General features: G+C 36.2%; 1 protein-coding gene across 1 annotated transcript in view; it reads left to right on the forward strand.

Annotated features, from left to right (window-relative positions):
• The window catches only part of RAB5A (RAB5A, member RAS oncogene family), a 29728-nt gene extending 4084 nt beyond the window's left edge, over positions 1–25644 (forward strand). The window contains exons 2-6 of the mRNA XM_081159352.1: positions 59–313; positions 18427–18578; positions 18920–19042; positions 21220–21313; positions 24228–25644. Coding sequence (XP_081015478.1) covers positions 151–313; positions 18427–18578; positions 18920–19042; positions 21220–21313; positions 24228–24343 — 648 coding nt within the window. The 5' untranslated portion in view covers positions 59–150 and the 3' untranslated portion in view covers positions 24344–25644. The remainder of the gene's footprint in view (positions 1–58; positions 314–18426; positions 18579–18919; positions 19043–21219; positions 21314–24227) is intronic.
• The last annotated feature ends 107 nt before the right edge of the window (positions 25645–25751 follow it).

Consider the following 25751-nt stretch of genomic DNA (forward strand, 5'->3'; position numbering starts at 1 on the left):
TAATGTTATATTTTGTTTTCCTGATTTGTATATTTAACTCATTTATGTTTCTTTACAGGTTTCTTTACCTCCAGAAAGAAAAAATTGACACTTTGCATCCTGGAAGTTCATTTAAGAGACTGAAATTAGGGACTTCTTTCAAATTTGGACATGGCTAATCGAGGAGCAACAAGACCCAACGGGCCAAATACTGGAAATAAAATATGCCAGTTCAAACTAGTACTTCTGGGAGAGTCTGCTGTTGGCAAATCAAGCCTAGTGCTTCGTTTTGTGAAAGGCCAATTTCATGAATTTCAAGAGAGTACCATCGGGGGTGAGATTTTCTTTTTTCCCTTCTTCATTTAATTGAATCATACATTGGCAAAAAAGATTTTGCTGTTCCAGTTGTGCGATGATGAATACCTAAATAGGTAACACAGTGAAGAAAAGAGCTGTTCAGCATACCTCAAGCTTGAAAATTTACGTTGTTTCTTGTTAAGATAACATCTTTTTACGTTTTGATTTCCTTGTTATCCTTAAGGTGGTTGTATGGGAGCTAAAATACAGATGTAAACATGAGTAGAATTAATGTCTTAGGTAATGAGATTTGATCTGGTGTCTATTTCTTGATAATTAGAAGCTTCAAAGTAATACAGGTGTGTGCTGAATTATATTGGCTTTAGAATGGTGAAAGAATCTTAAAATTCTAGATGTTACTAGACTTTATAAATTATATTGACTTGTAAAAATAAATTTTATTATATTTGTTTAAGGGAAGAGAAAAAGTGAGTTATTAATGGAGAGGACCATGAGAGTAAATGGGACTTGAAGAGAAAGATAGGAAGAAGTAGAGTAAGCATTGCATACAGTGGTTTAGAACCAAGATGAGGGGAACGTAATATGTAGGACAAGAGACAACAGTTCAGTGTTGTGGTTAGAAGAAAGGAAATTAGATAATTGAATTTAATCAAAGAAATCATAACTATATAGTGGTAGGGCAGAACAGCCTTTTTGGGGTCTCAGCATTTGTCAAAGGAAGCTTTGGATTAGATAATGTCAGAGGAACCACACAGCTTTAAGATTCACAATATTTTGCAGAGGGTATGCAGTTAAGCAGTACTATATTTTAGGGGGTATGTAGGAATTTATTTTAACCTTACACATTTAAAAAGTCAAACTTTTGAAATATGTAAGGCATATACCCACTTACATGTAGCAGCTACTTAAGAGTCCATCATTCGGAAGCATAATTTTATGCTGTGCATTTAGTGTGTGTTCTCAAGTAAGTACGCTTGAGAATTTTATTCATATTCTTACACCCTTCCAGTAAGATAAATTACAGAACTTTACTACCTCCTAGCTTTTCCCTACATACAGGGAATATACTACTAGATAAATGGTATTCCTACTTTAATGGACCTAGCAGTATCAAAGTATTTGTCACTCTTACATTTGTATAGTCATGTTATAGTGTTATATCATTTTAGTGTGTTGTTTTTGTAATGGATGAGCTTCAAAAATGTAGTCTAGCCCTGGCTGGTGTGGCTCTGTTGCTTGGGCGTCCTCCCATGCACCAAAAAAGGTTGCCAGTTTGATTCCTGGTCAGGGCACATGCCTGGGTTTTGGACTCAATCCCTGGTGGGGGGTGTGCAGGAGGCAGCTAATCGATGATTCTCTCTCACATCGATGTTTCTCTCTCTTCCTCTTCCTTCCTTGCTCTCTTAAAAAAAAAAAAAAATCAATGAAAAATCTTAAAAAAAAAAAAAATGTAGTCCATATCATGGAGCTTTTATTTTGAATTAGAAAAATGCTGGTGTTTTTAAAAAATTTAATGAGCAATATATTACACATTCTTTGTTGATATAGTTAACTGGCCCACATAGTAGGAAGAGTTTTAAAGACTGCTAGGTCATGTCCACCTGTCTTAAACTGGTGCTGAAAGTTAGTTATTGTAACTGGCTGGCAAGTGATTGTGAGTGGCAGCATTTCCCAGAGTACACATGTATTATTCTGGGCTAAATACCTGGGCCAAGTAGGTTTGGGACTTGCATTATGCTAACCCCCCCATCTTTCACAGTACATAATAAAATAGTGAAAACACTAAGTACTGTAGTAAAGAACTTAATTCCTGGGAAAGTTTGCTGGAGCCTGAGGAGCCTCACAGTAGAAGTTTCATTTTTGTCTTGGATATTCAGATCATCTTCTAAGTGTTTTTTTCTTAATGACATCTCAAGGACGTTTAAAAGAAAAAGTTAACACCATGTGAGTGCATCATAAGTGTAGATATTTTTTGATATGTATGTGTATATATATAATTTCCCTTTCCATTTAATGCCAATTATATTGTGTACATTTTGTTAATGAATTTTCCAAAATTTTTTTTTTTTAATTCCTACCTGTAAAGCTTCCTTAATATTTTCTACTTATACAGCTCAAATCAGGCTTTTCAAACCAACTTTTAAAAGAATTTACATTCATATTTCTGTGTTATTGACTATTGGACATTCTTTCACTGTGTTGGCCACATATTAATATCTTTAGGAGATATGAAAATGCCATTACAATTATAGCTGTGAGAACTGTTCTTTCTGTTTTTGAGGTTTTTGGTTTTTTTGTGTGGGGTTGGTTTGTTTGTTTTTGAGATATAAGTGACATGAAACACCTTCTGTAAATTTAAGGTATAGACATGTTGATTTGATATGTTTACATAGTGAGCACTGTTCTTTTATGCTCTTTGCTAACAGCTCTTCACCTTTAGGGACTGTAGTAGGTTCTAAGCGTTCAAGGATTTCAAGGTTTTGAATTATTTAATGATCAACGCCAAAGGTCCTTAACTTGTAAGTAAACAGCTATACATAACAAATGAACCTGGCCATATGTTTTGCATTTCATCTTTAATTTATTTTTATTTTTACCTGTTTTTATCTATTTACATTAGTCATAGCCTGAACTCACTTAAAATTTTCATCTCTGTGTTTTAAGGTAGAAATCGTATGCTGCACTCTTGCGTATTCTAGAACCTTATATTCATCAAGAATATCAAGGTTTCTTCCGTAGTTTGTGTGGTTCTTCTAAATGTGATAGCTTGACTTAAGAATTTATGTTATCTCACCACACCCATGCCCTGTCCTTTGATCCTGTGACACTCATAATGAGATTAGCTAAGTGGGTGGTGGGGTTAGAACTTTGGGAAGGTCTGGCTTATTATTTGTAGGGGTTTAAAGTCTGCATGACATTTATGTTCCTATTGGAGGCTCAGTAGCTTTTCAGTAAATACTTTCACGGCTATAGGGCTGGCGCTCTTTCACTTCACACCTTACTACTGAAGATTTTAAAGATTTCTAGTGAGTTCCTCTTGTCAAAACCCTCCCCCTTCCACAGTATTTGTTATTAGAAAGGCATTTACACGGTACTGTTTAACAAATGGGTACTCAATGTAAGGCAGAACAAGATTAGATATAAAATGAAATAGCATGCAGTCATTCAGCTCTTTTTTGCTTTCGAGAGATATTTGACACCACAGTTTAATTTTGTATGCACTAATCATCAAAATGTTTTACATACTCTAAAAAGTTTAGGTTATGGAACTGCACGTGAGGATATTGACAAAATTCCTCTTTCTGGTACTGTAATTTTTGAGCTTTAGTTTAGAATAGTACTCAAAAAATGTTTGTCACCTGTTCCAGAAACTGCACATTACTTGGGAATTTGTTAAAAATGCAAAGTCCTATATTGAATCAAAACACGGGGATGGGGCCAGTAATTTTAAGTTTTTAACTGGTTTTTGTAGGGTTTTTTAAAAGTACTGTTCATTTGAGAATTACAAGTATTGTGTACTGGATACATCACATTTTACCTGTATTTTTTTATATGGAAACACCTTTTTGTGAATCTGTTAACGTGCTAGGCCTCTTTAAGAGAGCATGGCCCCTCCTCTGTCCCATCAAGGACACTCTGCCTTGTCTCCATTTAAATTAAGAGAAGCAAGGCTATTTTCAATTTTTTTTTTTTGTTTTTAAATATATCTTTATTGATTTCAGAGAGAGGAAGGGAGAGGGAGAGAGAGAGAGAAACATCAATGATGAGAGATTCATTGATCGAGCCCACAACCCGGGCATGTGCCCTGACCGGGAATCAAACCGCAATCTCCTGGATCCTAGGTCGATGCTCAACCAACCACTGGGCCACGCCCAGCCGGGCTATTTTCAATGTTCTTAACACACAGTCTTTTATCATTTTATTACTAGAAATTTCTCAAGAGTAAATTATTATAGTTAAGAAAATGGGGGACTTTGTATCCACATGGTTTGATTTTAAATTCTAGCTTTAGTACATACCAGGGATCTTAGGCAAGTCATACCCGGCTTTGTTTTTCCCTATATGAAGTGGAAATAGTAGTTTCTAACTTGAAAGATCTTTTTGCTGAGTCGGTTGTTTTTGTTTTTGTGGGGGTTTTTTAATCCTCACCTGAGGATATGCCCATTGATCTTGAGAGAGGTGGGTAGGGGGAGAGAGAGAGAAACATTGATATGAGAGAACATCGATTTTCTGTCTTCTGTACATGCCCTGACCGGAAATGTAACTGGCAACCTAGGTATGTGCTCTGACCAGAAATTGAACCTGCAACTTTTTGGTATACCAGATGACACTTCAGCCAACTGAGTTACAACAGCCAGGTTTTTGCTGAGTCCTTTGTTTTGTTGTCATGAGGTGGCATTATTTTGGAATTGTGACTCTTCTACTAAATGCATAGTATTCGCTTTAGCATTTGACAATGTTGACGAATTTTATGTTCAGATTTTCCTCTCTTAGAAGATAAAGTTTCTCATTAAAGATTATAAGAACAAATAAGGTTTAAAAAAACTATAAGCAATTATGTTCTAAATTTTAGCTTTCCTAAAAATGAAGTTTTTGCAGATTCATTCATGTATATAACATGAGGATTTACAACTAAGTTTCTTAAAATTCCATATGCTAAATTCTTACTAATTTTCTCTCCCTTTATTGGTTTTCACAAAAATGGTTAGGTGTGTATACCACATTAAATCTATGCCACCCACCTCAGCTAAGTTATTTGTGTAAGTTTTCTCAGAAGGAGAAATTATACATTTAAATAGAATATGTATGTATGTATACATGTATGCAGATATTAAATTTGTTTCCTAAACTGAGAAATAAAGCCGGCCAGAAATTTTAAATCTGAATAACTCATGTTTTTCCTGTAGTAGTAAACTTTCTACTCTGGCCCTTCACTTGCTAGCCTTCGTTTGTATAATTGTAACCTGCGTTTGTTTTCTTGCCTTTATCTTTTTGCATCTGCACGTTGTTTTCAATTAAAAATACTTCTGAGAAAGGACAGAAGACCTAGAGACAGACCACCAGAATGGTTTTTGATTCATGAGAAAAATGGTTTTTTTAAATAGTCTGTTCTTTCTGATACAGCAAGCGTTAGAATTTGTGGAGGTTAATAATTTGGTTTCAAGTGAAAGAATATTTATGCATAATATTACTTCCTTTGAGAAAGTACATATTCAGTCTTTGAGATAGATTGTAATACTCAAGAAAGTTGCTAGAGATTTGTACCAATTACGACTTTAAAATTATCTTTTATTAGTCTTAGCATCAATTAGTCTCAGTATTCTAGATTAAAATGTTGTGACTACTTAAACATTGCTGTGAATTGGAGACACATTGTTTTATTTTTATTTTTTAAAAATATATCTTTATTGATTTCAGAGAGAGGAAGGGAGAGGAGGGGAGAGAGAGAGAAACATCAATGATGAGAGAGTCATTGATCGGCTGTCTCCTGCATACCCCCAACTGGGGATCGAGCCCGCAGCCCAGGCATGCGCCCTGACCGGGAATCGAACCGGGATCTCCTGGATCCTAGATGGACGCTCAGTCGCTGAGCCACGCCCAGCCGGGCTAGGCACATTGTTTTATATTTTTTGTTTGCTCTTTTAGGAGACAGCTTGGTTCCAGTCCTGGCACTCTTTTATGTGAGCCCTGTTCGCTCATTTTTTAAATGAGTGGGTTGAGCTAAATAAAGGTTCTTCTAGAGCTCACTTTTAAAGTGTGTACTCTCCTCCACATTAAACAATACAGTCAATATAATTTAACCTTTTTTCCCCTCTTAAAATTTATTTCACATATTGAGATCATAAACTTTAGTTTTTCCCTTGTCTCACTTAATTCATTGATGCCCTCTGGTGGTGCTGAAGTGTTCAAAGCTGTTTGGTAGAATGACTTTGCCAGTTAGTTCTAACTATAGTGAGCTACCTCTATTTTGTTGTTATTGTTCAGTTACTTCTATTGATTCACTAATTTGCTGCTTTTATTATCCTGTGTACTGGAGGTTGAGTGGGCTTAGTAGGTGGTTTACTGATCTCTCTTGGTTGCAGTCAGTGCTGGGGCTAGAATCATGTCAACATATCTGGCAGCTAATGCTGGCAGTTGGTTGGGACCTCAGCTGGACCTGACAGCAAGAGAACACTTACCAGTGCCTCAACACCTAGCTTGGGTTTCCTCACAGTATGATGGCTACGTTCAAGAATGAGTGCCCCAAAAGCACCAGGTGGAAGCTGGATTCCCTTTTTATGATCTAGCCCCAAAAGTCACATAGACAGCATCAAATATGTTCTAGTCACAAGCTTGAACAGATTCTAGGAAGGAGTTTCAGTGTTACGTTATAAGAAGAATGTGTTGTAGGAAATCTTGTTGCAGCCATGTTGGAAAAAACTGTGCCAAACTTTTCTCTGTGCCATTTTATGAAGAGCATCCTCGTTTTTCTTGGCTGTAACAGTATTCCGTTGCATGGATATACTTAATCAGTCCTCTAGTTTTAGGTTTGCACGTTGTTTTATATTTTTGGCTCTTAACCATGCTGCAGTGAAAAACTTAACTCATAATCATTTCTCGTATATTTCAAGTATTTCCATAATATAAATTCCTGGAAGTTGATTGTTCTGTCAAAGCTTATATAGATTTGTAATTCTGATCAATTTTTTCAGACTGCCTTCCCAATCAGCAGTGTACAGAATGCCTATAACCCTATTTTACTAACTCAGGATATTATCATACTTGTCAATCTTTGCTAATCTTATATGCATTGATCTCTGCACTTTTTATGTACAATTTTTCCATATTATGAGTGAGGTAAAGCATCTTATTTTTAGAGCCCATTGTGTTTCCTTTCTCTGAACAGTTTATAACATTATGATATTTTTATATAGATTAATTTTTGATAATACTGTATTCCATTTTATTTGTTAATGATAATATTTCTCATCTCTGGATTGTATTCATATTTATTTTAAAATCTGATAATCTCACCTTATTTTTTAACCATACCCTTATTTTTGGACAGTTAATGTATATATTTTTTGTTTGCTTTTTTAGGTAATCATGTAATAGTGGATATATTTGTGGAATTTTCCCCCCTCTGGACTTATTTCTATAAGATCGATTTCTATGTGGTTAACTGAACCAGAAGGAATTTTACCTAACTATTGTAAAAATCAAAAGGATTTCAGTCTTTTCATCACTTTTTTCTCCCATAGAAATACTCCTAATTTGGGGGGGGCATTACTTGGCATAGATAATTATGTTCTAGGACTACAGGTTTCCTGTAACTGTTATTACTCTGGGATTAGAGACTTCCCCTATCTCTTCTTTCTTCTTTAATTTGCCCCTTTTCATTCTTGGATTGTAAAATTCTCAGATACATACTGGAACTTTTAAGCTCACTTAGTGGATAGGTTTGTTGCTAAGCGTTAGAGAGTCATTTTCAAGGCTGGTAATGTTTTTAAAGGTCTGGGAGATGCCCTTGAGCTCTGGGGAGCATTAAGTGCTAGATCCTTGAACCAAAAGGAGAAAGGGTATCACTAATGAGAAGGGGGAAAGACACTTCTTTGCAAATAGCCTGGGCACTATCCTTGTACATTATCTTTGATTTTCTGTAGTTTGAAAATGATAGGCTTAGATGTAAGATTATTTCAGCAGCTATCTTTATTGCGTTCTCTGAGCTTCCTGGATCTTTAGTTCTTCCTTGGATAGTCTGTTCTATTTTTTTTCCACCTATGTGCTCTTTATATTTTTAATTTTAGAGGTTTTTATTGTTATGTCTTCAAGGCCTGAGATTTTTAGCTGTGTCCAGTCTTCTAATAAGCCCATCAAAGACATTCTTCATTTCTGTTAGTTTTTTTTATCTCTGGTATTTCTTTTGGTTCTTTCTTAGGATTTCCATCTCTCTGCTGACATTACACATCTATTCTTTCATACTGTTTTCTTTAGCTATTAGAGCCATTATTACATTAATCCTAATTTTAAATTCCCAGTCTGATGATTTCAACATCCCTGTTATGTCTGGTTCTGAAGCTTACTCTGTTCTTTCAAACTGTGTTTTTTTGCCTTTTAGTATGCCTTGTAATTTTTCTTGCTAGCTGAATATGATATAGTGGGTAAAAACAACTGCTGTATATAGGCCTTTAATAACGTAGAGTGTTGTGGAGGGAAGGGAAATATTCTAGTCTTGTCTTTTATTGAGCCTTTGTGTCTGCACAGTGACTTCACAAGTGTTTGTCAGGTGGTTTTTTTGTTTTTTGTTTTCCCTTCCACCTTAGATAGGAGAGGATGGCTAAAGTGGTCTGGAGTTAAAATTTTCCTTTCTCCCACATGGGGGGCTAGAACTGGCTGGAGTTGGGTATTACTTTCCTCTGGTCAGTTAGACTCTGGTAACACCCCCACAGATTACTCTTCAGATTAACCAGTTGCTCTAGGGGCAGGCCTGGTTGAGAAGAACAGAGGGTCTGGTTTATTTCAAAATGGGTACATTTTTACTGTTGAGAACCTGGTCAAGTCCTGGAGGTAAAATTCAAAAAAGTGTGGTGGCCCCTGCTATAACTGGGTTCCCCTGGAGTTTTTTAAAAAACTCAGATTTGTTTGCACCTAACCTCCAGCAGTTTGTCAGTTACAGTTTGGGTTTTCCTACCCCAGCACTGGTTTCCTCAGGCTTCTGCTCGGAGGTGTGATTTTCTGTATCTGCTGGTCTAAGTTCAAGGGTAGCAGATTGCCTTGTGACCTCACTTCTCTTACAGATCTAAGAAGAGTTGTTGATTTTCAGTTCCACTTCTTGTCAGGGTGAAGTGGTGACTTCTAAGGTCCTTACTCATGGAACCAGAAACCAGAGTCACATATTCCTTGCACATTATAGAAATTTAATAATATTCAAACTACTTAAAGTATCTGTTGTCTGTAGATAAAATGTCTTTCATAGACATAATATCTGTTAAAGCTAAGTTAATTTTATTAACTTTTTCTCTATTGGTATTTTGGGGGGAGCTGATACTAGTTAATAACTTGTAGTAACCTCTCCCCTTTCTCCCATGTCTTCACCTTTTTTCTTTGTAATGTGTACCATCATTCTACTTCTCATTTCTGTATTTGTTACATCCTTTTTAGATAAATCCATTTTGGTAAGTAAAGATTTTATAAGGATTGTGCCTTTAGTGAGGTAAACACAGCCTCTTAGCCTTTGAAGTTTCAAATACAGGTATTATTGGTTCATCCTAGGGTGATCAGGCTTGGGGCACTAATTTAATACTAACCATACTCTACCCCCTAAGACTTAATTTATTTTCTTTCCCAGGTGGTTTGGAGAGGGTATTTATTAAAGTTAGGGACACTGTAATAAGGAAAGGCTCAGTAGAAGAAGCAATAAGAGAGCGCCTAGGCAAAAATGGGCCTAGGCAGGGGCTGCTTTGGCTCACTGAGAAGTTAGAGAAAAGAGGGCCTTGGAGACAAGGTCAGGGGATTAGCCCAGGATTAGCTGCCACTGCCTATTGCTTCCCTGATTGCAAGTCTGTGGAGCCCCTTAGAGTTTAGGAGATGTAGGCCTGAGAGGGAAGAAGAGGGGGAAGGGAGAGGCATGGGCATGCTTCCAGGAGAGGGAGTGCATCCTAAGACAAATTTTAAAACAATGTGCGTTAATATACTATCAGAAATACTATCATGACAATGTTCAATTGGTGACATGTAACTAAGTTACGTCCTGGTAAGTGAATTCCCTTAGGAGAGTTGGGTGTACTTTTAGAATAACTGTGATAGTAAATACACAAATGTGAGCAAGCAGGCGCGCACACACACACACACACACACACAGACTTTTCTTACTCTTGGAATATTTCTGGAAAAATTACATAAATTAGAGCTGCCTGGGTGGCTCAGTTGGTGGGAGCGTCGTCTCGTACACCAAAAAGTTGTGGGTTCAGTTCCTGGTCAGGGATCATACCGAGGTTGCAGGTTGGATTCCCTGGTTGGGGTGTATATGAGAGGGAACCTATCGATGTTTTTCTCTCATGTCAGTGTTTCTCTTTCCTCCTTCCCTCCCTCTTTCTCTCTCCCCCCCCCCTTCTCCCTCCCTCCCCCTCTCTCTAAAATCAATGAAAACATCCTTGGGTGAGGATTTTTTAAAAAATAACATGAATTACCCGGCCAGGCATGGCTCAGCGGTTGAGCATTGACCTAGGATCCAGGAGATCAGGGTTCGATTCCCGGTCAGGGCACATGCCCGTGTTGCGGGCTAGGCAGCAGATCAGTGACTCTCATCATTGATGTTTCTATCTCTCTCTCTCCCCCTCCTTTCCTCTCTCTGAAATCAATAAAGATAAATTTTTTAAAAAAAATTAACATGAATTAGTCCCACAATGTTGGAGAAATTATTGATTTTGCTTGACTTCATGCAGACTCTTTCCTATGTATCATTGATAGTTCCCAAGATTGCAGTTCGTTTGACAACAATTGCCTTTAGATGTTGCTGAATAATTTTTGTTGTAAAATATGCATAATATAAAATTTAAAGTTTTAACCACTGTTCATCTTCAGAACTTTTTTATCTTCCCCGACTGAAAATCTACCCAAACAGTAACTCCCCATTTTTCCCCATCCCTGCCCATGGCAAATACCATTCTACTTTTGTCTGTGAATTTAGCTCTAGTAACCTCATGTGAGAGAAATTATAGTGTTTTTCCTGTGGCTGGCTTATTTCACTTAGCATGTCGTCAAAGTTCATCCATATTGTAACGTGTCAGAACTCCCTACCTCTATAAGGCAGAATAATATTTTATCATATGTATATATACCACATTTGGCTTATACATTCATCCTTTGTCAGACTGTTGGGTTTCTTCCACCTTTCGGCTATATGAATGCTGCTGCTGTGAACATTGGTGTACAAATATCTGTTCAAGTTCCTGTTTTCACGTCTCCTGGGTATATACCTAGCAGTGGAATTGCTGAGTCATATGTTTAATATTTTTGAAGAATCTATACCACTTTTCACAGCAGCTGCACCACTTAACATTTCCACCATCCATGTACTAGGGTTCAATATCTCCATATCCTTGCCAATTCTTGTTTTCTATTGTTTTGATAATTGTTCTGATGGGTATGAAGTAGCATTGATTTGCATTTTCCTAATGATTAGTGATGTTAAGTGTCTTTTCATGTGCTTCTTGGCTATTTGTGTATCTTTAGAGAAATGTCTATTAAAGTTCCTTGCCTATTTTTTAATTGGGTTATTTGGGTTTTTTGGGTTGCTGAGTTGGAGGAGTTCTTTCTTTATTATGTCAGTCCTTTATGAGATGATCATTGATTTTTAAGAATGAATCCTGTATGATAGATATTTATAGATCATCTCATAAGATGGATTTACTTTGGGGAATATTGCCATCCTTTTGCATATTACGTAGTAAATTTTTTTATCTTGTTGGCAGGCTATTTGGGTTTAGTCACATGTGTATGCTTTCTGTCTGCCCTAATCTATTTTTCTCCCCTTCTCTTCCTCACATTAATTGAATGTAACTCTTCCCTGAATATGTGGTTGGTCGTCTTTGCTGCCGTAATTTACTGGGTACTTCCCCCTATATACACATACCATTTTAATTGGCAATATAAGTCGCCATGTTTTTATCTTGCCTGTTGTCAGCTCTAGACCATCTTCTCTGTATACAATTTTATCATCTGAAGTCAGTGCTCATCTTTCTGAGAAAATTCATTACGTTAGATTACTGCTGTTGATACCCATTTTTCCAGCAAACCAACTTCTAACTTCAATTATAACTTTGATACCTGGTTCTTTTTTATTTTTTTTTTTTAGAGAGGAAGGAAGAGGGAGAGAGAGAATCATCACTGAGAGAGTAACATTAATAGGCTGCCTCCTGCCCCCCACCAGGGATTGAGCCCAAAACCCCAGGCATGTGCCCTGAGCAGGAATCAAACTGGCAACTTTTGGTGCACAGGACAACGCCCAACCAACCTGAGCCACACCAGCCAGAGTGGTACCTGGTTCTTGATGCTGCTCAGTCAGCATCCTGCTATTCTTGATCGGATAATCATCATGAAGTTTGATCTGGATCCATTGAACTCTTATTGAATTTCTTGGCTCTCAAAACTTTTGCTTCCCTACATACCACTTTCAAACAATCTCTGACTTGGATTTGATGATCACAAGCTCCTGATCTTCTGAGATCTTGAACAAGGTCCTTCCCCTCTCTAGCAGTTTATATTTTTAACTTTTAACAGATTTTCAAATCTACCACTTCTGATAGTTTTACGTAAGAAGAAACATTCAGTCATGATTCAATTACAGGGGCACTGCTATTTTAGTTTTTTTCTTTTTGCTTTTCTATTCGTAGATATACCTTATCCTTACTAGGAACTTAGATGTATATTTTACTTTTTGGCAAATTAAGTCATTTTATAACCTTTTTAAAATATATATACCTTTATTGATTTCAGAGAGAGGAAGGGAGTGGGGAGAGAGATAGAAACATCAATGATGGGAGAGTCATCATTGATCAGCTGCCTCCTACACGCCCCCAACTGGAGATCAAGCCTACAACCCAGGCGTGTCCCCTGACCAGGAATCGAACTGCGAACTCCTGTATCCTAGGTTGATGCTGAGCCACGCCCGGCTGGGCTTTAACCTTTTTTTATTTAATTACTGCTTAATACTTACCAAGCCACCCATGTCTTCCTTTATACATTTAGGTGGTTTATGATTTTTTGAACACAAAGGTTTGTTCTACCTTCTCTCATGCCCCCCCCCCCGCCCTTTATACCATATTTTGTGTTTTTGTGGGTTTTTTAAAAATTTTTTTTTATTTCAGAGAGAGGAAGGGAGATAAAGAGAGAAACATCAATGATGTGAATCATTGATTGGCTGGCTCCTGCATGCCCCCTACTGGGGATCAAGCCTGAAACGCTGGCATGTGCTCTACCGCGAGTCAAACTGTAACTTCCTGGTTTTTTATAGGTCGATGGGCAACCACTGAGCCAAGCTGGCCCGGAATACCGTATTTTGGAAATTCCATGATATAATAGCTTAACAAGTACCAGCATTTTCATGGCTTTGCCTGGTTGAGAAAATTATTTCCAGAACAGTTATACAGCATTACCAGCAGTGGGTGTTTTTGCCACACTTTTTATTTATTTATTTTAAGTTAGGAAGTAAACAATATTTTTGCTGTAAAGATGATTTTGATATATATATATTCCTTTTGTGAATTTTTTTACACACTTATCCTTGATGCTTTTGGAGTTTTTTGTAAAATTTATATGAGATTCCCATATATTAAAAGTGAATGTAAGCATTCATTGTAGAAAATTTCTTAAATATATTCTCTCTTGTGTTTTGGGTGTATTATACATATTTTGTAAGCCTAGTCTCAATCAGTTTTTTATGTAATTAAGCCTGATAGTTATAGGTTTTTTGGTCAATTTTAATAAATAAATTCTATCAAATTTGATAATTAGTTACTGGTTGGGGTGGAATTGGTTCCTTGGTTTTTCTCTTTTTCACCCTTCTGTTTAATTCATGTAGAATCACTTTGTTACTGTAAACTTTTTTTCCCAGTTGTTGACCTTTGGCTAATGCTATTGATTTGAATAGTCTTCCCCCTACCCACTGTTTTGCAGTGTCTCCTCCTTGCTTATTATTTATTAAGGTCTTATAGGCCTTTGGTATTTGCAGATTTAACATTTACAGTTTCAGGTATTCTTAGCTGACCCCAAGGTCTATGATTCAGTAATTTGTAGTTTGCTGAGACTGAATTGTTACTTGCTTGCTACCAGGCTTGCAAATAGGAACTGATCATGTAGTTCAAAGAGAGGGAGCCTATTAGACAGGCCAGCACCGACATCTCAACGCAGCTTTGTTTTTCTCTACTTGTCGTCGCGTACACAGTAACTCTCGAAGTGATAAAAGCTGTTTCTTTGTGAAATGTGGGCCCGAAAAGAAAACCAACTGCTAGTGCTGGTGATGGAAGTGAAGAGAAAATGAAGAGGTCTAAGAAAGTGATGATTCTTAGCCAGAAAATAGACGTTTTGGATATATTAAAGTGGTTTTGCAGATTCAGGTAAGTTTGTGGTTGGTTAATGTTGCTACAGTATTGATATAGTTATATTTTGAGAGCCAGAGTTTATTTTTATAACTTTGTAAATGACTGGTAATGTGTTTTTAGAAGCACTTAGGATGTGAAGATGTCAGCTGTACTTCACTGAATTTTATGGGGAAGTTAAATGCTGTTAGTAGTATTTCAAAACTTGAGAACTTTAGGGAATCACAAGGGTCTTGTAATATGTAATGTTTATAATAATACTGGGTTATCCTATTCCCATAGTATTTGTTGTTGTGGCACTACAACACTTGTTTTAATGTGTTTTAGATGTACCCTAAAACTCATTCCCTTGGCCACTAATATTGATCTTTTTCTCCTTCCAAAATTATGCTGTCATCATACCACAGTATGGTATTATCAAGTTAAAAAGATTTTGGTGGTATTTTATTGGAGATTGTGTTAGTTATGTAATAACTTGAGTAGAGGCCTTTTGAAATCTCTTATTTTTTCTCATTTGGGAACTGTCTGTTCAGATGTTATCTAAAATAGCCCAAAAATATTTCCACATATCTTATATGAACTGGGCTTCATAGTATATGTTGGGTGTGGAAAAGAATAACTGAGTAATTTCTCAAGGAACTTCTAGTCTAGGGAAAGAAAAATATATCTTTTATAAAAGATTATAGAGAGTGTGAAACATGTTATCACACTGGGAAGTCTGGGAGCACAGAGGTAGGAATTACTAATAGTGTGGGATGAAGAATGGTTTCTAAGAGAAACTGAGTGAATTGATTGTTCTTGCTGTTTGTTAATATGATTGGAATCTTTTCTCCCAGCATAACGCTGAAAACCTGGTGATTGCCAGTATATGGGGAGGCTGTTGACTTTGACCTGTTCTAGTCAAGTTAAAGAACTCATTATTACCTGCTTTACAGTAGCTGGTGCCTTTGGATTTTCATGTTATTCTGTCTTGTTCCAAGTAATGTCTCTTTCCAGTAATTTTATTATTATATGGATATCCCATATGATGTTAAATAATTGTGATGTTGGACTTTCTTGTTTGGTTTCTAGATTTAGAGAGACTACCTTAAGAGCTTTGCTGATTTCAGACTTAAGAATGGAGTAGATACCTGATAAATTTTAAGGAAAAAATCCTTTGTATATATTAAGACTACATGTTGACTCTAATACCCTTTTTAATGTTTTTTTTAAATAAACACTGCTTTTCTTTTTAGCCTACTGGTGTAATAGCTTTGTATTTCTGACAGAATCTCTGTTTGGACATGGGCTGGTTTTTTGTGTATGTGTTTTTATGTATTTGTTGGCATTTCTGTGCCTGTACTTTGTCATTTTGTACATGCATTAGTAAAAAAAGATTGGTAGCCTTTTGTGATATATTGAAATGGTTTTAAAATCAGATTATATTTGCTTTAAGGCAACATTAACTAATAGTTATTTCCCTGAGCTCAGAGTTGACTTATGAAAGTGTTAGCGAATGTTTATACTACCAATGTATTTTGTGGTCATAGAAAAGAGAAAACAAAGTCTGAATTGCAAATTATAACTCAATTTTTTTTGAGTTGCATCAAATGTTACTTGAGAAAGGGCTTATATTTTATGATCCATTCCTTTCATTTAAGTGTTTAAAAATATTTTTTTATTCTATGGGAGAACCATTCATCAAAGTAAAAAAAATGACTTAGTGCTTTCTTAGTATCCTCTACCATAAATACAGGATTTTAGAAAATGGGCATTACTGCTAATGTTGTATAGGAAAAGATGCTTGATGAATTAGAGTATATATTTCTAAATATGACTACACTTGTGAGAATTCACAGAAATATTCATTAGAATGTAGCTCAAAATACATTTCCAGTTATACTGTTTGCAAAATTAATATTAATAGTTGCTGATACTAAAGTCAGCAGCCAATTGACCTAATAAAAACAGCAGGAAAAGTAAATGTTATATCTATTGTAAGATACAATACCTAATTGTACTTGGCTTAGTCAGCATATTCATATTAACTAGTGAATCTCTTATGAAGGATTGACACCACCAGATAAACTACTATAATTTACAGAAATGGAATATAATTTCCTTGCATGATAGAAGGTTTAGGAAATTTTAATAACTAAATTTCATGCTAATTTGGGAGGAATTGAAGATCACATTTTGAGCTAAAAGTAAAAGTGAGGAGTACCAAATTTAAGATGAATGGTAGAGCTGCAGGGATTTAACTACCAAAGTTAATGAAGGAAAGGAACTATAAGGTGTGGTGACTGTTGGCCAGCATGCCGCTAAAAATGGCTGTGTGTAGATCTTGTTCATAAATATCTTTAGTGCAGCTAGCTATGGTTAGACATTTAATCTCACATTTGATATTTTAAAGTTAATTCGCTTTATTATAACCTGCCTTTTATAAGTCCGTTTATTTTTCATAAGTGTCCATTACGGTGTCTTTACTGATGTTTATTCATAGGGCCAACAGAAGTATATTTATAATAATTATTTTCTTTTACACTGTTCTCATGAAACAATTCAGAAAATAAGGGGTGCAGCCCTAGCCAGTTTGGCTCAGTGCTTAGAGCGTGGGCCCTGAGGACTGAAGAGTCCTAGGTTTGATTCCAGCCAAGGGCACGTACCTCAGTTGCAGGCTCTCCATCCCAGGCTCTGGTTGGGGCGAGTCCCGGAAGCAACCAATCAGTGTGTCTTTCTCACATCAAGCTATGTTTTTCCCTCCCTCCCTTTCTCTCTCTCTCTCTCTCCTCCCCCTCTCCCACCCCTTCTCCCCCACTTCCCCCCTTCCATTCTGAAAAGCAATGGAAAAAATATCCTCCGGTGAGGATTTTTTTAAAAAAAGAAAGAAAATAAGTGGTACAGTAATACTTTGTAGGATTTGACAACAACATCTTAATTTTAAAAACAAAAATATTATAAAGTGACACTTTATTAAAATTAAAATCTGCCCAGCCGGGCGTGACTCAATGGTTGAGCGTCGACCTAGGATCCAGGAGATAAGGGTTCGATTCCCGGTCAGGGCACATGCCCGGGTTGCGGGCTGCAGCCGATCAGTGACTCTCTCGTCATTGATGTTTCTATCCCTCTCTGTCCCTCTCCTTTCCTCTCTCTGAAATCAATAAAGATGTATTTTTTAAAAATAAAATAAAAATAAAAAATTAAATTAAATTAAAATCTGACAAAATATTGAGATAAAAAGGTACAAATCCAAAATTTTAATGGCAAGCAGCGAGAGCTAGGAGTTAATATTGAAACTATATTTAGCAAGTTAAGTCTAGGTTGAGGTAATAATGATTGTAAAAGTGTCAGTGTTTTGAAGGACTAATATAACAGAAATATTAATTTAGTGGTAATGGACTGGGACTAAATCCCACAGTATGCCAATTAAAACCAGGAGAATGGAGCAGGGGGCATAGTTTGGCAATATAGATGGTAGCTACAGGTATGCTGATTTCCCCCCTTTTTCAAGAATATTCATAAATATATTTCTTAAATTGTTTTATAGTTTTGAAGTTACAATTTGTAAGACAATTTAAGAAATATATATTAAACTTATTTATTACAATAAACTTTTTAAGAATGTAGGCCTTACCCAGTTTTGCTTAGTGGTTAGAGCATTGGCTCTCAGACTGAAGGGTCCCAGGTTCGATTCCAGCTAAGGGCACATACCTTGGTTGCAGGCTTGATCCCCAGCTACGGTTGGGGCTAGTGCGAGAGGCAACCAATTGATGTGCTTCTCTCACATCGATGTTTCTCTGTCTTTCCCCCTTCCTCTCTGAAAAGCAGTGGAAAAAGTATCCTCAGGTGAGGATTAAAAAGGAAAAAAAAAAAGAATGTAGAAGAAACTTTCAAACTGATTTTATTATAAAGGTCTTACATGTAAACATATGTATTCATCTTTGAAGCACAGATTTTACAGGTACTTAAAGCCATATTAATTGTGGATATGCAATAATACAGATTTTCAGGTGTTTTCTATATTATATTAGGGGAAAATGGTAAACTTACTGCAGACATTTTTTTCTTTCAGCTGCTTTTCTAACTCAAACTGTGTGTCTTGATGACACAACAGTAAAGTTTGAAATATGGGATACAGCTGGTCAAGAGCGATACCATAGCCTAGCACCAATGTACTACAGAGGAGCACAAGCAGCCATAGTTGTGTATGATATCACAAATGAGGTAAGTAGAAATGCATAATATAATGGAACTAGTTTGAATATCCATTTCTGATATTCAGAATTTTGATTAGAGAAGGGAGCTTTTAAATCTTTTTTTTTTTTTTTTTTTTTTTTTTTTTTTTTTTTATAGCCAGGAATGTAGCCATTTCTGCCAAAAGCTTTTGAATTGGAAAGGCTGGTTTTAAAAAAATAAGATGAAAGTGTCTTAAATAATACAATAGGCCTAAATTTCTTTCCCAGAGTCACATTGGACAGTCTTTAAAGCCTTGTCTCACAAAGACTCTCCCTAGCCATTTTTTGATCCTGTGCCTCAGAGTAGCTGGTTTTTTGTTTGTTTCCCAGGAGTCCTTTGCCAGAGCCAAAAATTGGGTTAAAGAACTTCAGAGGCAAGCCAGTCCTAACATTGTAATAGCTTTATCAGGAAACAAGGCTGACCTTGCAAATAAAAGAGCTGTCGATTTCCAGGTATGTTGAATTTAACTTTTGTTTGAAAGCACATATTTATTGTAAATTTTTCTTCGTATCCACACTTGAATTACAGTTATAATTTTAAAACCATCCAAATAATAGAAAATAAAATTTACTAAATATGATGTACTGTATGTAATAAAGTGCTTCTCATGATAAACCTGAATTTTTAAATATCTTTACATAATTGTAAAATATATATATTGATTCAGATTTTGTTGACCTAAACAATTATGAGATAAATAATTGTTTGCAAATAGTGCAGAAATAAGTAAAAGCTGATTGCCTCCTACCCTTCCTAACCTTTTCCTGTTTATTTAAATATATATATAAATACACATATGCATACCCACATATACCTATACATTTGTGGTACACATAACCTACACTTGTGTGGTGGTTCTTAAAAGGGCCTTCAAAAATAAAGGCTCAGAAAATCTAGTTTGTAATCAAATATAGCTATTTAGGAATGGTCTCTGCTGTAAAATAGAGAAAGTACAATTTTTTTAATAAAGCAGATTATCTTTAATTAGACATTTTAAAACTTCTGTTCTTTTGTTCTTCAGCTTCTCTACCAGAGAAGTTTGGTTGTGGCCATTATATACGCTATATCAATGATGAGACTTTTTCTTTTTCAATGATGGCTGTATATGGAGGAAGGGAAATAATAGTTCTTACACCATTAGGTGTTAAGCTGAACGTGCACAGTTCATTTGATTCTGGTGACAGCCATGTGAGGTATGGTATCATCTATTACTCTAAGATAGTTACCTCCCCAGCATAGAGTGATAGAGCACGTGAATTATAGTCAAAAGTGGCTCTTTCGAATTACAGTTCGAAGGAACCTTATACCTTTTTTTTTTTTTTGTCAAATAGGAAAGGTAATTGGTTGCTCTTCACAACAGCTGTGAGGATCAGAGGCAGTAATAAATGTAAGCTGTAAAGCATGACAAAAATGTAGAATAGTAATAGTTTTCAAAGGAATGATTCATGATATATTCAAAGTTAAAATGTTGCTTATAGAACTCATTTAGAATTAGCTTTTTTTTTTTTAATGTGTTTTTATTGATTTTTAGTAAGGGAGAGGGAGATAGAAACATCAATGAGAGAGGAACATCAGTCGGCTGCCTTCTGTATGCCCCTATTGGGGACAAGCCCACAATCCAGGCATGTGCCCTGACCAGGAATCAAACCAGCGATATCTTGGTGCATGGGACAGAGCTCAGTCCACTGAGCCACAAGGGCTGGACTAGAACTCATTTAGAATTAAATATGAGAGTGCCATTTAGAGGTTGAAGCCAATATTTTGTGTGTGTGTATATATATATATATTGTTTTCTTTTGACTTTATTGCAAATAATGAGCATAAATAAAATTTGCCATTGAGATCGAAGAAAGTTTTATATTTAGAATAGGATAAATTTTTCCCCTTCTGGAAAGCAGATTTAAAGGACTTTATTATTATTATTATTATTATTTTTAATCATCACCGGAGGACATGCTTACTGATTTTAGAGAGAGGGGGAGGAAGAGAGAGAGAAAAACATCAATATGAGAGAGAAACGTCAATTGGTTGCCTTCCCATAGGTGTCCTGACGGGGAATCGAACCCAAAACCTTTCAGTGTATGGGATGATGCTTCAACCAACTGAGCCACACTGGCCAGGTCTGGAAAGCAGATTTAATGTGAGACCAGGTTAATCAGGCTGGGATAGTGCAAGAAGCTAAGGCAAAAAGAAAATTACACAATGCCTTTATATTTGCTTTACCTTTACTAATAATTGTTGGTTATAGGTAATTAAGTTGGAGTAGTAATAAGAAAGCCTCTTTATTTATTTATTTATCTATTTTTATAATTTTTATTTTTGTTTAAAGTATTACAGATGTCCCTTTTTCTCCCCAGTGACCCTTCCCCCCCCCCCCTTCCTTCCCCCTTCCCAGTCCCTGTCCCCACCATTGTCCGTGTCCTTGGGTTGTGCATATATGCATGTAAATTCTTTGGTTACTCTCTCCCCCTCTCCCCCTTCCCTCTGACATTTCGTCAGTCTCAACTATGCTTCCATGTCATTGAATCTATTCTGCTCGTCAGTTTGGAAGCCTCTTTTTTTAATAACAAAAATAATTCAGGTATAGTATATGCAAAGGATATATCTTATTATTTTGTTCTATAAACAGGAAGCACAGTCATATGCAGATGACAACAGTTTATTATTCATGGAGACATCAGCTAAAACATCAATGAATGTAAATGAAATATTCATGGCAATAGGTAAGATTAACTTTTTTTTTCCAAAACTATAAGTATTGGCAAAACAGGTTACACTGGTGCATTTTTAGTTTGACTACTCTATTTCTTTTTATATGTTTTTATTGATTTTAGAGAGAGGGAGGGAGGGAGAGAAACATCAATGATGAGAGAGTGTCATTGATTGGCTGCCTCCTGCACACCCTCCACTGGGGATCGAGCCCACAACACGGGCATGTGCCCTGACCAGGAATCAAACCTCTTATCTCCTAGATCATAGTTCGATGCTCAACCGCTGAGCTATACTGGCTGGGCTTCTTTCTTTATTTTTAAAATATTTTTATTGGTTTTTGGAGAGGAACGGAGAAGGGGGGGAGAGAGAGAGAGAGAGAGAGAGAGAGAGAGAGAGAGAGAGAGAGAGAGAGAGAGAGAGAGAACATCTAACCTTCCATTAGTTTTAAGGTACAGGTTCTATGTGAAGGGTCTACTTAGGTGGCTCTCACAGTTTTCTGCCTCCACTCTATTCATGTACAAGCATTCTTCTTGTTCCATAATGTCTTTTATTAAATAGCAGTGATTATTAACTGGGTGTCCACATTCCTATCCCCAAATAAGAAATATTCTTTTATATTGAAGTCATACAAATTAACCAATTAAGAGCTTAAAACTCGGTGAAGGTTGCAAGTACTGTCATAATAACTTTCACTAGGTGAGAGAGTTTAATGGTGGCTCATTTAGGAAAAAACTTGCCTGTTTGTTGTGTAAAATATTTTCCTGAGAAACTCAAGCTTGTAGTTACTAAGGAAATGCTAGCACAGTTGTGAAGGATTGTGTGGCACTATGTTTGCTCCTTTTATAAATGGGACAGATGACACCTAGAACCGCATCTGAAAAGTTAAAAGGAACCAATAATAGGTCCCTCAAGTCAGGCTGAACTTTAAAGCTTTCTCATGGTATTAAGACTACCAGATGGGCTGTATTAATTTGTGTTTTTTATTCAGATGTGCTAATAAGATCATTTTTCCCGTCAGAAAGTAACCTATATACTAGAACTTTAAATTATTTTTCTGAAATTAGAATGTTTCTTTCCTTGAAAGAAATGGAAAGGCCATTTCTTTCACCAGATTATAACTTAAACGAATCACACATTGCACTCATATTTTTACTTTTGATGACTTCCCAAAGGGAGTACACTTATTTTGTGGGAGAGTTTATGACAGGAGACAGCTTCTTTTGAGATCCCAAAAATGTGTTTTAGTTTATCATCACAGTAAAAATAACCAATAGAAGCTAAAGGTTTATTCCAGTTTATTTCCTTCAGCCTCGTGATTTCACTCATACCTAATTACAGGAAGCCCTTGGAGAACTATGCTAACGTGAGAAATGGTCACTCAATCCAAACTTGGTAAAACTTAGTATTAATTATAACTCTTTGTCCTATGAGGCTTTGTGAATACAGCCGACTGGATATTTACATTTTATTACCATTTACACTGCCAACTACAGAACAGTTCCTAGAGAAGTGTCCCAAGGTGATGGCTTTTCTTCCAAAACCTTGTTGCTCCTGGCTCCCAGATCCATCGCCCAGCTCAGCATCTAGAATTCTAAATATTATTAATGCTCATGTGGAATATTACAAAAAATAAAGGCTAGAAGATCTGAAACAATCAGGCATTCAGGTTTTGAAGTAGAGCATGATTAACCTTTGTGTAAACTTAGCGAAGGCTAAGATTAAATTAGAGTCTTACCATAGTAGTCTACTCCCAAGATTGATAGAGACCAGTGTATCTAGCCACCCTTGCAGTCTGTACTCTTAGAGATGTTTAATATTTAATAAATCCAGCACATCAAGGTTCTTCAGAATCCAAGCAGATGACATCTGATCAGTAGGAGCTGTGCTCCAGAGAACAGCATTAGTTGTACCAAGCTTAGCAGACCTAAAGCCATAACTGCTGGTTCAGGGGCTTGCTTTGTTCAAATGGGGCAAGCAGGGGCTTTGTTCAAATGGGGCAAGCCATGGTCATCTGACTCAAAATTGGGGAACAGTTTTTTGAGAGAGCCACAGGAACAATCTCACTTACATTAGGTAGAGTTACTGGTAAATCAGATTAGTGTTCTTAGTCACAAGAGAGGAAAATGGTAGACATTTAAAGAGCAAAATCTGTGTTAGCCAGGAAGAAAATAGGCGATGTGATCTGTCACAATTTGGTAATAATTAGGTTGCACAGCAGAAGACAAGCTCTGCTGGGGTGATGGTGATGGTATTTGTTTATATATCAACTTGTTCCAGAATGTGTTTGTGACAGTCCAGAGAACACTGGTAGAAGCTGAGCTTCTTTGTAAACATGGGCTGGCCATCATTTTTAACTTAGATTTTCTTTAAGTAATAGAAGTTTTAATGATTATGAAATAAAGTACAACTTTTCTGGTATTGTTAAGTGAATCTACATAAGGAATTTAATATAGCCCGGCCGGCGTGGCTCAATGGGTGAGCATCAACCTATGAACCAGGAGATTCAGGTTTGATTCCCAGTCAGGGCAGGTGCCCGGGTTGCAGGCACGATCCCCAGTAGGGGGAGCATGCAGGAGGCTGCCAATCAATGACTCTCATCATTGATGTGTCTCTCCCTTCCTCTCTCTGAAATCAATAAAAACATTTTTTTTAAAGAATTTAATATTGCTCTAGTCAAGTTTTAATTGTGTGTTAGCAACTGGTCCCCATTTTACCCTTCCATCAACTCACTAAACTCCCTCAGGACAGTGACCAATGTTTTGATATTTAGTGGATACTCAAGAAACATTTGATAAGAATGGACATATGGTTATGGATATTTTGGGATAACCTAACTGGAAAGGAAGATTATAAGTAAGCAGATGAAAGTATTTTAATATGAATATTCTAATTGTGTTTATTTTATTTTAATACTTTATCTCTCAGCTAAAAAGTTGCCAAAGAATGAACCACAGAATCCAGGAGCAAATTCTGCCAGGGGAAGAGGAGTAGACCTTACTGAACCCACACAGCCAACCAGGAGTCAGTGTTGTAGTAACTAAAATTCCAGTTTGAACTAGCTGGAATAGTCTTCTGCTTCCTAAATGTTAATAACCGTGGAATTGGAGCATTTAACCAGCTCAGTACGACTTCCAAAAGGAAGAGACTTACGATAGAGTCAAGTTTCTAATACAGAATTATTTTAAGTGTTTTGAACTTAATTTTTAATAACATGCATGTGACCCTCTGACTAATGTTTCAGCAGTAGAAGGCGGAAACGAGAGCTGTGTATACTTGTTTCCTTGGATGGTTAGGGGGAATCATTTCTCATCACCAGGGATATAGACAAATGACTATCTAAACCCACAGTTAACCAGCCAGTTCTAAGAAAAAGATTTTGAACTTAATTTGAGCCTTTCAGAAACATTCTTTTTTTTAGAAGAAGGTTCTAAAGATATTTATGCTTAGCTATAGTATTTAGGCAACTGGTAATTTCTCTTAGTATCCATATTTAAAGTGTACATTCCACATTTTAGCAAAAAACAGTCCCATATTTTGGGGGGGGGGGGGAGATGAACATTAGTGGCATCTAAATTGTAGCCAGTCCTGTTATTTTTTTAATGGGGTAAAAAAAAATCAAATGTAACCCCATCTTGTTTTAGGAATATAAAAACTGATAAATGGGTCTTAATGGGTAGTGTTCCCTTCAAACATGTGAGCTCTTCAACAAAAGTGAAACAAACCAGGTGTCTGTGATTTCTGTTTAATCACTGCGAGCCATTATATTGGTTTTGTTTAGGGGCATGGAGGGGGCTTTTGTTCCCTTTGGACATAATATAGTCAATGCACTAACAATTATGTACATTCAAACTTGATTATTTTAAATTCGATCTTCAGCTGTACTGTAAATAGGGTACTGCATTGTAGTCTTCATTTGTTTATTTTCTGTAATATTTAAGAGTTGCTTAAAAGTATACAAAATGTACAGTTACTAAAACAGCTAATTTTTTCTTCTTTCCCCCTTTCAACGGAAGGGGCTTCAGTTCCTACATGGCTAGAACCATAATAAACAATGTACGGTAACTTGTAGCATAGGTATTGCGATATGTTAGTAACAATCTTGCAGCCTTGTTTTCCAAAGTTTCTTTTATTTCGATCAGTTCAGTATATTGCACTAATTGTTTTAGGTATTTTCATTATATGAACTCTACCATGTGTCAGAGATGATTTAATCTATTTAAGTGTTGAACTGATAGCCGAACTTGTACATTTACAGTAATTCAGAATTAGCAAGGAAACAGTTCATCAGTGTTTAGTTTTATATTGAGGTGCTCAGGTTGGAATAAAGTGGTATAAAAAGCAAGTACTGGTTTTTCTCTTTTTTTGGCATGGAACAGTGAACATATATAAATGGTATTATGTAACTCAAAATCTCCTTTTCCATTTTCTTTACTATATTCTTAAAAATTA

Source organism: Miniopterus schreibersii (assembly GCF_964146895.1).
Source record: "Miniopterus schreibersii genome assembly, chromosome: 15".
Classification (NCBI taxonomy): domain Eukaryota; kingdom Metazoa; phylum Chordata; class Mammalia; order Chiroptera; family Miniopteridae; genus Miniopterus; species Miniopterus schreibersii.